The sequence below is a fragment of the Primulina tabacum genome, chromosome 5 (genome assembly GCF_025594145.1).
Source record: "Primulina tabacum isolate GXHZ01 chromosome 5, ASM2559414v2, whole genome shotgun sequence".
NCBI lineage: Eukaryota > Viridiplantae > Streptophyta > Magnoliopsida > Lamiales > Gesneriaceae > Primulina > Primulina tabacum.
This window is the reverse complement of record NC_134554.1, coordinates 39,859,143-39,874,773: the sequence shown is the minus strand read 5'-3', so window position 1 is coordinate 39,874,773 and position 15,631 is coordinate 39,859,143. Positions and strand designations below refer to the sequence as shown.

Below are 15,631 nucleotides of genomic sequence, written 5' to 3'. Positions count from 1 at the left end.
AGGGAGGGATGCGAAGCGCATCGCGGTGGACTCATCACTAGGCGAGCCTCGCGCATTTGCTCCTGAGGTGGAAAAGGTGGAGTTCGACATTTTTAGAAAAAAGGCAAGGAGAAAAGTAGAGGGAACTTATGAAGATGGTAAAAGGAGAGTGTAGTTGGTGGCGGCGGAGAAATTGCTGGTGACGGAACTTCGCTTGAGTTGGAGGGAAGCGCCGTGCATCGGAGAGCTGTGGAGAGAAATTTGAAATTTCAGAAAGTAACAAATGAAGGAGGTGTGCTATTATATATAGGCGAAGGAGGGTGTGATCTCCACCGTTGATCTAAAGTTGAATCGGATGGCTAGGATGAATCTTGGAAATTGTACAGGTAGGCGAAAGGACGTGCACGGATATCGAAGTGTCAGACTTATCATATTCTCGGAATACTAAACGACAAAATATTAAAGTCCGGAAGACATGAGGCCCCGACATCTTATTTAAAGTACGGGAGATATGAGGCCCTGTCATCTTAGCTACACCCCATGAAATTGAAGCTCCCGACACCTCATTCCATCTCTAGGATATTTAAAGCCCCCGATGCTTTTGTAATCTGGAATTGATAGTCTTTCTATTGAAGCCCAAACATGACTGATTGGGACAGCGAGTAAGGCTCTAGCCCGACTATTTAAGGGATGAGTGGTGATACCCCCATAAGAGCTCGAATCATGGATTATCCGGGAAACTGAATGGATAACCCAAATTAGAATCAATATGCAGATCACTTTCTCCATTAGCCAGGCATGGGTTCACTCGGGATATTTTCTACCCGGGCAGTCATGAACCCGGGCTCTCATATAAGCTCCTGGGAACTTCCTACCTGAGTTGCCTCGAAAAGCGCACCACACTCGAGTGTATCGGTATGTGTTATCTTATCTGTCAGAACAACATGGGTTTGGCGTGTCATAGAAGTTATCAGAAGTAGTGTATGTGAAGCCACCTTACCATACTTAGCAGGTGGGCACTGAAAACAAGGTAATCATGATATTTCTTCCTAAATAGCAGGTATTAATTTCATTTATAGATTCTGGAACTTTGAATTCTCAAGCACTCACGTATATTCACACATGTACAAGCCATTTCACATTTCTTCTTCACCTGCTGACTTGAGCATCGGAGTGGATACGTCGGACACTCCTCCGGCACCCATTCACGGGTTCATTTCATTGTTTGCATGTCACGGTAAAAACCCAAAGTTACAGAGATATATTTTTCTGACAAGATATATCATTTCCTTACTCATTTTCCTTAAACTTTATATCAATATCCGGTGGATTGCCCCGATTACATCCACTCGATTCACCCGGATTACATCAATATATGTGTGTGTGTGTAAATTGTGAGCCAAATGTGTGAGTGAGTCTTTAAACGTGGTAATATGTGGCAAGATGTTGAGTCATGACTATCTGATATTTAGAATTCTTTGTTGACTTAAAATGCTGGTCAATTCAAGAAGACAAGATGATATAAAAAGTGGATTCACTCGACAAGTAAATGATACGCATCAGAAACTCTCATCCATCTCCAGAAATACAACTCTCTCGGTGAAGATTCAAGATAGATTAGATTGATTCCAGAGTGTATGCGCTTATAAAAGAAAGATATATACACAAGAGTGATTCAATCTGTTCTTGAGTTTGTACAGCTGGTAATTGGAACTCATTTAAATGAAATCGTTCTTCCTCCCGTGGATGTAGATCGTATTCATCGAACCACGTAATCCTCATATTCTTGAATTTGTACTTTTAATTTCTTCATGTTAGATGTCTTGATCTGTGATTGCATATGAATTCCATTGCTGCGCATGTACTCTAGTTCTTCAACAAGTGGTTTAATTCTGTCCATATTCACTACCTAATGTGTACAAAGGAAAAAATGAAATTAGTGTTAAAAATAAAAATTTACGGTAAAAACCAAAAATCTCAAACTCACAAAATATATTAAATTACACACTTTTATAAAAAAATTCTCCACTCAATTGTATTTTTCTTTACAAATTGAGAGATCTATTTATATAATTTCTTTGTAAATAATCCAAAAGTAAATACATCAGTACATACATAATTAAACACTAATTTTCAATATTTACAACTTTTATTTTCTAACACTCTGTCTCTTATTTTCAACCATTATTATATTCAAAAAGTACAACAATTTCGTGGGAACTTACCTACCAATTAATATATTAAATTCAAAAATATTTAGTGGGGATGATCCTAATCTCCACAAAAAATGAATAATTGAGGTTGACATGAATTTAAGTGGTTGGGTACAAAAAAAAAAAAAATTTATTTGGGTCCACTTTTATATTATATATATAATATTAAATTGACATTAATAATAAAAAAATTAGGCAATATTGGTAGGTTTGGCAAGAAAAATGCGCTTAGCATTCTAGGTAGAAACGTGTCCCAATCTTTTACGTTTTTGTATCTGGATAGTATAATAACTCATATCCTTATACTCTATTTTTTTTTTTGTTTTATTATATTTATGAGCTATTGGACATACAAGTAGGGATGTCAATGGTGCGGGTATGGGGCGGGATTTGGCTAAACCCAAGACTCTCCCCATGAAAAAAACTTTGACCCATTACCCGCCCCACCCCGGTTAAATATTCTTCGGACCCACTCCACCTCGAATATGAAACGAGACCGGGTAGATCCGTGAGACCCGAATTTTTTTAAAATTAAAAAGTAATATTTCTTCCCACATGACTGAATTATGAAACAGATAAACCTGTAAATACAACATTGTGGAAAATTAATTCATGTCTTCGACTACACTTAATAATAACAAACAAAGTATTTTCATGACATAAAGAATTACATAAAAAAAAGAGTTACTAGCTCTTCAAAAAAATCTTGACATCCCCAAAAATAAGTCATAACATAATTTAAACAGATCAATATAACAGCAACGAGTAGGCAATATTTCAGACACATTCTTCGGGATCATTTTCATCCTCATCAAGAATGATGGGACAAGTTGGTAAACTACTTGAAGAATTAACCTACAAAATTAAATAGAGAAAGTATATTAAAAAAATAAAAGTGTAATTTCAAATTATAAAAAAATGTAATTTAAAGAGAAAAAGTAAAAAATTAAAATGAAAGTGCAATAACAAAATAAAATTGTGATTTATTTACCTTTCACATCACCCCACAACCATCTTCGCGAGCACATCAATGTCTCCAAAGTCGTTGGATTAAGTCTACTAAGATGAGGACCAACTATTCTTCCACTATTGCTAAAAGCATATTCAAATGCAGCAGTTGACATAAGAATAACTAAGATCATTATGGTTGAGGTGAGCTACTAAAAAAATGAAAATTAATAAAACAAAAATCCCTAGAATATTTATATCTACATATATGGGGCGGGTATGGACGGGTATTATAGAACCCATGAACCGCCCCATATCCGGACGGGTATGAAAAATTAGGACCCGAGACCCGCCCCATGACCCATTTAGTATGCCCAAACTCACCCCATACACGCGGGTCCATTGCGGGTCTGGATAAAACCCGGATCCATTGACATCCCTACATACAAGTTGTGCGTGTGATATATTGATTATATGAATTAGTATTTATTGTTTTTGTTTCTTAAATTTTTATGTTGTTATAATATTTATAAAATTAAATATAACACAAGATTTAATATGATGATTTTTCTATAATTATGAAATATGAAAATTTAAGAATATTATATAATACTAAATTAAAATATGAATAAAGAGTAGTTAAAAAAAATAAAATTTAATGTGTTTTTTTAAGAGTCCATTCAAGAACAAAATTATATATCCAAGTTGAATGATAATTTTTAAATTAAAAATAACGCTACACCAAAAGTTAGTTAAATATTGAGATATATCCTTTTTAATAATACATATTCGTGTTTCCAAAATCAGATAATACTGGATCGATCGGTTCTACCGAAAACTTTCACTGTTCCGATTAAATTATATTTAAAAATTGTTTTAACGGCAAAATCGGTCGAACTGTTTCAATATTTTTTTAGAACTTAATTGTTTCTTATATTTAAAATCTTAATTTTTTTTAAATATATATGATTATTTGAATTTTGAACTTTATTATAAATATTATTTTAGTAGTTGTTGGGTTAAACGTGCATTAGTGAGAGTAGTACTGAGATGAGTGACTTCTGAGAAGTTATCATGCGTCAAGCTGCTGACGTTGCGCCGCTTGATCTGGTTGGCTAAGTGAGCCGTAAAAGAGTGACATCAGATCTTAACGGGTAATACTGTCTCCGCTTGGGACATGATCGACGATAGAGAAAAGGTAAGATTGATCTCTAAGTGATATGAGACAATACTAGCAGATAGAGACGTAACTTCCTGGACTCATGGGCCTAATAGCCTGACCTTTTATCACCCAAGTATGTGTACATTTCGATTCTTTCGAAGAATGATCGGATCGTAGCTAATTCTGATTCAATTGTGACAACAGCCGATAAGCAAGCAGCTGTCACAAGTGTAAGGAAATAAAATTGCGCATTGGCTAACAACTATATCTTTTAGCCTAGTGGTAAGCGCTTGATCCTAACAATTAACCACTGCTAACCACTGCTACTCTGAATCCATCGTATTATTGATTATCAACATCACTCAAAATCTTATCTCAATCTGAAATTGCACACGCTGAATAATTCTATCAGATTGTTAAAGTATCACTTTGTACACTTTTGTTCTCACTTATCTTTTGATTACACGAGCTTTACTATATTGTGAGAATCAGAAAAGTGTTTATGAACAGATTAAGTTGTTTGAATAGTTATTAGGAGTTTCATCTCTATTAACCGCGTTAAAGTGGATTTGTACGAAAGTTGTGCCAATTATCTAGTGGAATTCTTCTGGAAACGAATAAAAGAAGACTTATAAGCTTAGTTTTCAAACTTACATAAATAAATTGTCATCGCTATTTACTTTCAACCAATTACTTATCTAATCTGATTATATCTATGCATTATCTTATTAACTTTGTATATTGGGTTGTTTACGCACTTATCTGTTAGTTGCTCTATGAACGCAGTTTGACTCGAAAATTCACTTAAGCTACTCACACGGCTTAAGTTAGTAAAAACTATCTCAATATTTTTAATGTTTTTAGTTAACCATTCCCATTTAAACACATTTTTTATCCTAACAATATGTTGTTGTTTATAATATAAATTTTGGTAAATATTTTTTTAATACTCATATACTAATTTTAATTTTCATAATCTAAAATACATTATTTATTATGTTGGGTGCAATAATTGTCCCTACTTGGTAGAGCGATCGAACCGTGGTGCTTGAGCTGATGTGCGGTTTAAAAGATTTGAGTTGTACCATTACCACCAACTATAGCTTTTGGTAAAGCGGCAAGCGCTCGGTCCTACAATTGGTATCAGAGCCAAGGTCACGGGTTCGATTCCCATTGATTGCAAGAAGTGAAATTATTGGGAGGGAGATTGTTGGGTGCAATAATTGTCCCTGCTTGATAGAGCGATCGAACCGTGGTCCTTGAGCTGCTGTGCGGTTTAAAAGATTTGAGTTGCACCATTACCACCAGCTATAGCTTTTGGTAAAGCGGCAAGCGCTCGGTCCTACATATTATATTATATCATATTATTATTTATATAATATAACAGTCTTTCGGTCCGATCGGTTAGACCGTTATTTTAAGATAGACATGTTCGATAACAGGTACAGATATGAAAACGTTGGTATAGATACATATACATATCTAATATATATCTTGTAATTCTTATCAAAATCAGTGTTATAAAGTCAAAATATATCATACCATAATGTATAAATATTGTAACTTTAATATATAATTAATTAGATTAGATGAAAGTTAGTTATACATTAACATTTAATTATCTTAATACTTTAATTTTTTAAAGGAATCCATCAAACTAACAGATACATTAGGAAAAAAAGAGAGGATATTACTGTCCTAGCAAGAAAAATTATATACTGATATTTATTAATTATTAATAGGTACCAATGCTTAATAAAAAAAAACAACTATTAATATATTTTTATTATATCGTGATTATTCCCATGAATTATGAGGAGGATCCTCCTTAATTCCTTATTATTTGTTATAGAAGTTGTAACACAAACTTTATAGAAAATCTGAATGCATACACAAATAAAAACGGGAGAATTATGAATTTTCAGGGGAATTTATTTAGGAAATAATAATTTTCAATTTATATTAAAATATTCCATTTACGTGACGGAAACTTTAGAATTTGTTCACATGTTATCTTTGTGGATGATATTTTTTTCTACGACCATAGAATTTACAACTGTTATCATTTTATGTGCACTAACTAGTAATTATATGAAATGACATAGTATTATGTAAACAACATTAACCATATAAACTGCATTAGACAAATCTTGTTCGACATGTTTTTCCGAAAAAGTATTGATGATAACATTATTTATTTTATATTAGAGTCTATTTAAAAATCATATCAGTCGTTCATTTGGTAATCACATAAAAAAAACATGAGAAAAAGAATCTCTATATAAAAGTAGTTTAATGTGTTTGTTAGAAAGATAGGCACTCTTTTCAAAATAGATAGATTACCACATTATATTTCAAATATATAAAATATTTTTTAATAAAAATTTGAATACCTTATAGTTTATCATGTGAAAATTTTAAAATGAATTGCATCTTACCCTTACAGCCTTGCTCTACCATCCTAGCATTAAAGTACAAGTTCAACCTAAAATCTACATAGAAACAGTAATTGGTTTAGCATTAGAAAGCAGTGTATTTTTGTCGAGAACAACAATTATCTGTGTTAGAAGAACGATTGAAGTATGTTATACCCAGCTATGCACAATTTAAAAAGTTTAAATTTATAGTGCTAACATCATTTATATCTGATATATAAATGTTTGATCATATAATGTGATTGTTTTGCACGAAATTGTGTCACTTGATCTTATAATTTGTTCATCTCACTATCTAAACTTAGACAAAAACTTGTATGAGACTATCTCACGGGTCGTATTTTGTGAGCAGATATCTTATTTGGGTCATCCATGAAAAAATATTACTTTTTATGCTAAGAGTAGTACTTTTATTGTGAATATCGGTAGGATTAGCCCGTCTCACAGATAAAGATTAGTGAGACCGTCTCACAAGAGACCTACTCCTAAATTTGTAATTTTTTTTAATTGAAATAAGCATGATGGTTGCGTGATATACTCTTAATTTACTCAAGAAAAAGAAAATTAATTATACAGAAAAGACTAATATATGGAAAAAAACTAAATAATACAAAGTGCCAAGTCAACTGTGGAAAAAAGTACTAAATAAAGACAAAAACGACATCGTTGCGTACATCACTTCAGACTTCAGTTTCCTAACCCTACCTATCAATGACTATCCCTATCCAAGAAAATGTCCACAAAAATTCTTGAGAAGGAGAGGAAAAAAAACAAAATTATAATTACTAAAGATAATAAATTATAAAAAATGGGCAAAATGAAAATGGACTTTCCATTTCTCCTTCGGAGCCTAAAAAGTTGCCTTTTCCAAAGCACTCCAAATTTAAAAAGATCCCACTTTTCATGGGGAGAAGGTTGGGAAGAGCTTGAGATTGAGTTTAAAGCAAAATCTTGATGATAGCTATGTACATATTTTTCAAGAACCACACACAAAAAAGGTGAAAAATAATTTTTTTTTACAAGAAATCAATATCTCTATACAATATGTTTGGAGAGAGAGGGAAGATTGTGGAAGCATCATGGTCGGCCATTAGAGCTTCATTGAAAGGACTAGCAAATGTGCCTTCCATTTCTTGAGAAGTTTTTTCGCTGTTTTTTGTCCATCTGAAGATGGTCCCTTTTGCTACTTAGCTCCATTAGCTAAAAGACAATAGCCTTTGTGTTGTTTTGTGCTGTTCTTTTGCTTTCTAAGCAACACAAGTCCAAAACCTATAAAATATAATATATAACTATTTGATTCATTCCATTTGGATACTGGGATTTTCTTTCATTCTTGTATCTTATGAATCGCTTCTTTTTTTATTAATCTCAAATCTTGGATGTGGTTGAATCCCCCACCACTCTGGGCAAAGGGTTGAATTTTGGGTTTCTTGATTAGAGTTCTAGTTTTCATTTTTGTGTATTATTTATGATTTTCATGCCTTTTGCTCTCTCTTTATCTCAAGGCATCACTTGAATATTGGTGGATTTTGATTTCAAATTTTAATGTAAAGGTATGGGCAGATTTAGCCTGTTGGTTTTTTTTCCTTTCTAAATTTATATATTAATTTAGGCAGCCTCTTATGTTGATTATTATTCATTACATGCAGAGGTTTCCATTCGGTGGACTGTGTATCAGAACTGCTTTTGGCTGCCTTTTAGAGGATCAGTTCATGACTTTAATCTAATTTTTTTTGGCCCCCTTTTCGAGGTTTCTGTACATGTCCTTTGCGAGTTGTTTTCAAGAATTTGAGGTTCCAGCATCTCTGACTAAGATTGACAGATTTCGGTTCCACTTTTGAATCTTGGTGGTGATCTTTTTGTCTAAGTGGTAACTTTTGACCAACAAAAGATTGGCACAATGTCTACAGTGTTTGGGTTGAGGAAAGGTGTTTTTGGGATTTTGATAGCAATTTTAATGTTCCCAATGATGCTTTTTTGTTGTTCTGAGGCGTTGAGTGCGGATGGAATTTATCTCCTAGATTTCAAGAAAATCGTTATTGATCCCCATAATTTTCTTTGGAATTGGAATCCCAATGATCAGATGCCTTGCAAATGGATAGGTGTGAAATGTTCTTTGGATTATAAACAGGTTGTGTGGTCCCTTGATTTGAGCTCGCTGAATCTTTCGGGAACGTTGAGTTCTAGTATTGGTAGTCTGGCTTTCCTAACTTATCTTGATCTTTCTCATAACGGGTTCGAGGGGAGCATCCCGAAGGAGATTGGGAGTTTATCAAGATTGGAAACTCTTTATTTGAACGACAATCATTTTAGTGGGGGAATTCCTGTAGAATTGGGTAATCTCTCTTCTTTGCAAGATTTGAATTTATGCAATAACAAGATCTCCGGTCCTATTCCGGAAGAGTTGGGGAAGTTAACTTCTCTAATTCAGTTTGTTGCGTACACGAATAGTATCTCCGGCTCGATACCGTCATCTTTTGGTAATTTGAGGAACTTGAAAACATTTCGAGCAGGGCAGAATGAGCTTTCTGGAAATTTACCAGTGGAAATAGGTAGTTGTAGTAGCCTGGAAACTCTTGGTCTTGCACAGAATCTATTAGATGGTAACTTACCGAAAGAGCTTGGTATGCTGACGAACTTGATTGATCTCATCCTTTGGGACAATCCATTTTCCGGATCTATACCAGGTGAGCTAGGGAATTGTACGAGTCTCGAGACTCTTGCTTTATACCAGACAAATCTTGTTGGAGGGATTCCTGCTGAACTTGGGAAACTCAGGTTTCTGAAGAGGTTATACTTGTACAGAAATGGATTAAACGGAACCATTCCCAAAGAAATCGGCAATCTTAGTTACTTGTTAGAAATTGATTTCTCGGAGAACTATTTGTCTGGTGAAATTCCTACTGAATTGACACGAATAAAGGGCTTACGCTTACTGTACTTGTTCCAGAACGGGCTATCGGGAGTTATACCAACAGAACTCAGTAGCTTGATGAACTTGACGAAGCTAGACTTGTCGATAAACCACCTAACTGGCCCTATTCCATTTGGCCTTCTGTATCTCCCTCAGATGCTTCAGTTGCAACTTTTTGACAATAATTTGAGCGGTACTATACCTCAAGGCCTTGGTCTTTATAGTCGACTTTGGGTAGTTGATTTTTCTGAAAATAACTTAACCGGTAGAATTCCTCCTTATATATGTCAGCATTCTAACTTGATATTGCTGAATCTTGAGTCTAATAATCTGTATGGAAGCATTCCAGCCGGTATCTCGAATTGCCTTTCCATGGTACAGCTGAGATTAGGTGGTAATAGGTTGACTGGGAGGTTTCCTTCAGGATTATGCAGATTGACCAATCTATCGGCAATTGAATTGGGTCGAAATAATTTCAGTGGCACAATACCTCAAGAGATCGGGACATGCCAGAAGTTGCAAAGGCTTGATCTTTCGAGAAATTACTTTACATCCGAGTTGCCAAAGGAGATAGGGAATCTTTCGGAGCTTGCGGCTTTCAACATTTCGTCATGCCTTTTCTCGGGGCAGATACCACTAGAAATCATGAATTGCAAAGTCCTTCAAAGGCTCGATCTTAGTGGCAATGGTTTTCTTGGGCCTATACCGAATGAATTGGGAAGTCTTTCTCTGCTTGAACGGCTTATTATTTCTGACAATTTTTTCTCTGGAGATATACCAGGTGCATTAGGTAATCTCACTCATTTGACTGAACTGCAGATGGGTGGAAATTTATTATCGGGTTCGATACCGAAGGAGTTGGGTAATCTTTCTGGCTTGCAGATAGCGATGAATCTTAGTTTTAATAAGTTGTCCGGAGCAATACCACCTCAGATTGGAAACCTTATCTTGCTAGAATACCTTCTGCTCAATAATAATGATTTAAGTGGTGAGATTCCAAGCACATTTGGAAATCTTTCAAGTTTACTTGGTTGCAACCTCTCGTTCAACAAATTATCGGGCCCGTTGCCTAATGTACCGTTGTTTCAGAACATGAGCATCGGTAGCTTCATTGGAAACAAAGGGCTATGCGGCGGGCTTCTCGGTAATTGCACAAATATGGACACAACTCCTCAACCCAAACAAAATGCCGACTCTTCTCGAGGAAAGGTAGTATCTATAGTTGCTGCTGTGATAGGTGGAGTTTCACTTGTTCTAATCGTAGTAATTTTATACATCATGAAACAACATCCGGTTGATGTAGTTTCTTCTTCCCAAGATAACGACGTTTCATCCGAAGATTCCGATATATACTTCCCTCCAAAAGAAGGGTTCACTTTTCACGATCTAGTTGAGGCCACAAATAATTTTCACGACTCTTTTGTGATCGGTAGGGGAGCGGCTGGTACTGTGTATAAGGCCGTGTTGCAATCTAGCCAAACGATTGCTGTGAAGAAATTAGCATCGAATCGAGAGGGAAACAACATTGATAGCACGTTTCAAGCTGAGATTCTAACACTCGGAAAGATCAGGCATCGTAATATAGTGAAACTATTTGGTTTTTGCTATCACCAAAATTCGAATCTTCTTATATACGAGTATATGGCGAGAGGTAGCTTGGGGGAATTGCTCCACCGGACAACTTGTGATCTTGACTGGCCAACACGGTTCTCCATTGCTCTCGGAGCTGCCGAAGGGCTTGCTTATTTGCATCATGACTGCAGGCCTAGGATTATTCACCGTGATATAAAGTCAAACAATATACTGCTCGATGAAAAGTTTGAAGCTCATGTTGGCGATTTTGGTTTGGCTAAGGTGATTGATATGCCCCAGTCCAAGTCCATGTCGGCAGTTGCTGGATCATATGGTTATATTGCCCCTGGTCAGCATCTTTTTCCCTTTCCAATGATGATTTTTCGAGTTTCGGATCATACTTCTTAAATTTTTTGCAATTAAAACTCCAGTCGTGATAAGTTAAATCGCCCTGCTCCATCTTCTTTTCTCTGCGTTTACTCTCTGTGTCATAGTTATTAGAGGTTATTAGAGGCATATGCATATTGTAAAGCGTGGCCATAAGACGTTGGGCGGCACGATTTAAGGGAGGATATCTAAACAGTTCATCATGCAACTAGCAGACGAGCCTCATTGGATCTTGAGGCAGTGTACACTTAGTGCAATCTTGAGATTTTAATAACTGCGTTTGACACTATTCAAATACCCTTATGATTAGTTTAGCTCAATAAAAACCAATCTTGTATTGAAATAATTCATTTCAAACACTTACGGTTTTTACATTTTTCTTTGCAGAGTATGCATACACTATGAAAGTTACAGAAAAATGCGACATATACAGCTATGGTGTGGTACTTCTGGAGTTGTTAACCGGAAAGACTCCGGTACAACCCCTCGAAGAAGGAGGTAATCTCGTCGCACATTCACGGAACTTCATTCGGGAACATTCTCTCTCGTCTGAGATATTCGACAGTCGTTTGAATTTGAAAGACGAAACTATTGCTAACCACATGATCACAGTATTGAAGATCGCTCTCCTCTGCACACGCACGCAACCGTTAGATCGACCATCCATGCGAGAGGTCGTGATTATGCTGATGGAATCTAACGAGCAAGAAGGTAGCGTGGTTTCACCTCCGGATTACGAGGTCTAGCGACAAGCTATAGTGTAAGCACAACTTTTTTTTTTTTTTGGATTTTTCTTATTTCTGATGAACGTTTTTTACAGCAGGTTCTTGCTCATATCACTCATACTCATTGTCTATTTGTTGCGGCAGGATTTAGTTGTACATTTTGTTAGAGAATTATTGAGTTTGTAGTGTGTAACCTAATCTGCATTAAAACTACATACAACGTGTTATATTCTCCTATAAACGAACTGTTGTGTAATGTAATTCAAGCAGTTTCCCAAGAACAAGGAAGCAACAAACCAAAGAGCTTAGCATTATGGGGGGAAAAATGTTTTTGGTCCCGTAATTTTCACGTTTTTTATTTTTGGTTATGTTATGGTTGATCCACGGTATTAGTATATTAACTCACTCATTTTCTCAATTTTAGTATTTTTTTACCATAATGTCGATGTGAAATCGGACTCGTCGACAATGTCTGTTGGAACTTCATCATTTTTAGGCACTAAATCAGCACTCCGAATTAAATGAGATTAGTATTAAAAAGTTGTGAATTAATGGATTAAGAACATAAATTGACTGATAACATGAGACAAAAAATGAATAAAATAAAATATGCAAGTTACACGACTAAATGTATTTTTCAGGTGAATTATATATACCTTTAGTACTGTTTGTAATAAATACCAAAACATCCGGCTAACTTTGAAAATTAAATATACATCCCAAATGTTTGTATCGCTCTTATATTTACAATTATTAATTTTAAAAATTACATATATTTGTCTCTTGGGGGCACTTGAATTGGTGGAGTAAGTGAGTGTTTTATCAACGACCAAAAATTTGATTTCTCTTACCAACATCTTTTGGATAAGCTTGTTACAAAGGGCTTGACTCGTGATAAAATATATGTAAGGAAGTTAACAAGAAACGACTTTAAACTAATATGAAAGAATATAAAGTGTAGATTGAAATGAGACAAATGATTTATGGATATTCGGAGATAACACTTCTATGTCGTCCTTTCTTCCATTCAGAAAGGTTTTCACTAAATAACCTTGGTTTTACGTCTTATAACTATTTATTTCAGTTAGAACTCATAATTACCTAAATTGACTTTCTTATTGATCACTTTAAAAAAATGACGTTTAAGAACCCTCGGTTCATCATAAAACAATACAAATAACCCAACGGTTAGCTTTACGACTTGAGTTAGTAATGTAGCTCATACTGATCCTTGAAAATTTGATATATTCTAAAAGACAAGTGCTATGTGAGCATCTTGAGATATGAAAGATTAAGAGTGCTAGAAAATCTTATAAGTATGCAATCTTGAGAAATAATCATTCAGTTTGATAGCTTCTTCTCTTTGAAATCTGCATATATATATTTGAAAAGCTCCAACGATCGGATTTGCTTTTTAGCGATCATCTGTACTTGCTCCCGACAAAATAGACTTGTCATTAACATCATCTTACACTGTAGCAAATTTCATTTAATGTCATTTTGCTTTTTCCTTCTTTAGATCCAATATCATCTGAAAAGTTGATTGACTTGAGACATATTTGAAAACGTTCTATCATTTGGAATTTGTAGGATATTGTTACCTCATACTTTATCATAAATGACTTTACTTGTAGTTTCCTTTGAATTTAGTTAGATCTCAATGTTTGCATAACGGTTGGAGTTTAACCGTTTGAACACGTGTATTGCATATAGAACTTTGATCAGTCCGAACATCTTGATCTTGAAACCGCTCGATGATATTTGTCTGTCAATAACCAAAACGTAGAGTACTAAAAATAATATAACATTTAGTTTATCTTATCTTACTTGTGCTTTTCATTACGATTTTTTTTTTAAACTTGTAATTTGTTATTTAGTAAGTTTAACGAAGACGTGATTGATAAATATTATTTCCACTTCAGATTCTGGTAAGGTTGAACTTCGAACTAATCATGTTCATATATCATGCTAGACCGAACAAAATTTATCATCTTAGACTTGCCTTTGTCTAGACACGATTGAGTATTTACCTTAAAAGAGTTGCATTCATTGTTGCCAAACCTTAGCCCATTTCTATCATCGGTTGATTTTTTTTTAACTCATGCATCTTCTCAATGTGCATCTTCTCAATGGAGGTAGAAGACTTGTTCGAAGAATTGACTATAAATGTCAATCGTTTATTTTCATTAATAGTTTTTTGGAACACTCTTTGTGTGTCATCATTTCAACCGCTAGAAGATTTATTTTTTACTTTCAGACCATCAGCTTTCTTTCGCTGCAAACAAATAAAGTTGTTTGACTTATCTGTTAGTTTTTTTTTATTTCTGCCTTAGCTTCATCAAATAATTGCGAGATTCTTTTAAACTCATCCATCGTATCATGCAGTGTTGTGACAAGATCCTCTCGTATGAATTCATATGAGTCAAAATTAAATATCATGTCGTCATCAGTTTCAAACTCATTATTTGAGGTCTCCGGCTCAACATTTTGTCATGAGACACTGGACCTTCTCATCATTAATTTCACTTGAGGAGATATTTGAGTCGGCCCATTTTCTCTTGCTTTCCTCATCAACTAGAACTTTTTTATACTTCTTTTTCTTGTAGGATCTTCTATCATCTTTGGACCATCTCTTTTCTAAAGACTTCTTATCATATTTCTTTGGTGTCACGCCCCAGTGACGGGTTTAGTTGACACCAGCGTTGCTATCAAATTTACATTCGAAAACAACAAGCTTCAGAAGTACAAAATTCAGAAACCATTTTTTTATTCATAATACTGAATAATTCATTGTCTGATACAAACTCAAATACTAATGTTTTACAGCGAAAATGTAAAACCAGACATAACAATGTCTTAACAGATACAGCGGAAACATAACTTAGAATTTAACAACAACAGTCTTCTTCACCAGCCCCAAAACTGATGCTGCTCTTCTTCTTCTAACAATTCTTCCTCGTTCTTATCTGAGATGGGTTCGGTGGGTGAGTGATATGGTTGTCACTCAGTAAGCGGAGGCGGGAATAACTCTCGGTTTTCAAAGTAATTTTCAACAGAAACAGTAATACAAATGATATACATACTCTTATTTTCAGAACAAGAATCAGTATTCAGGAATCAGTATTGTTGGAACTTTTCAAGTTCGCAATCTTGATTTTGATGTTAGCAAAACTTATTATTGTGTTTCTAACATATTTACTCAAGTGTGAAGTTTCAAACACAAGAAGCAAGCTGAAACTGAATTTTGCACAAACTGAATTTCTGGCGAGCTTCGGTATTTTGATGATATCTCTCAA

At 34.8% G+C, this 15,631-nt stretch overlaps 1 protein-coding gene across 2 annotated transcripts; it reads left to right on the top strand.

Moving 5' to 3' along the window:
• The first annotated feature begins 7,563 nt into the window (after window positions 1-7,563).
• On the top strand, window positions 7,564-12,648 carry LOC142547653 (uncharacterized). Of its 2 annotated transcripts, none has more exons than XM_075656038.1 (3): window positions 7,564-7,735; window positions 8,387-11,572; window positions 11,998-12,648. In XM_075656038.1, the coding sequence occupies exons 2-3, from the start codon at window positions 8,638-8,640 to the stop codon at window positions 12,354-12,356; spliced, it is 3,294 nt and encodes a 1,097-aa protein (XP_075512153.1). In that variant the 5' UTR covers window positions 7,564-7,735; window positions 8,387-8,637; the 3' UTR covers window positions 12,357-12,648. The 2 variants fall into 2 exon arrangements, with proteins under 2 accessions (XP_075512153.1, XP_075512152.1); XM_075656037.1 differs by having other exon boundaries at window positions 7,564-8,290.
• The last annotated feature ends 2,983 nt before the right edge of the window (window positions 12,649-15,631 follow it).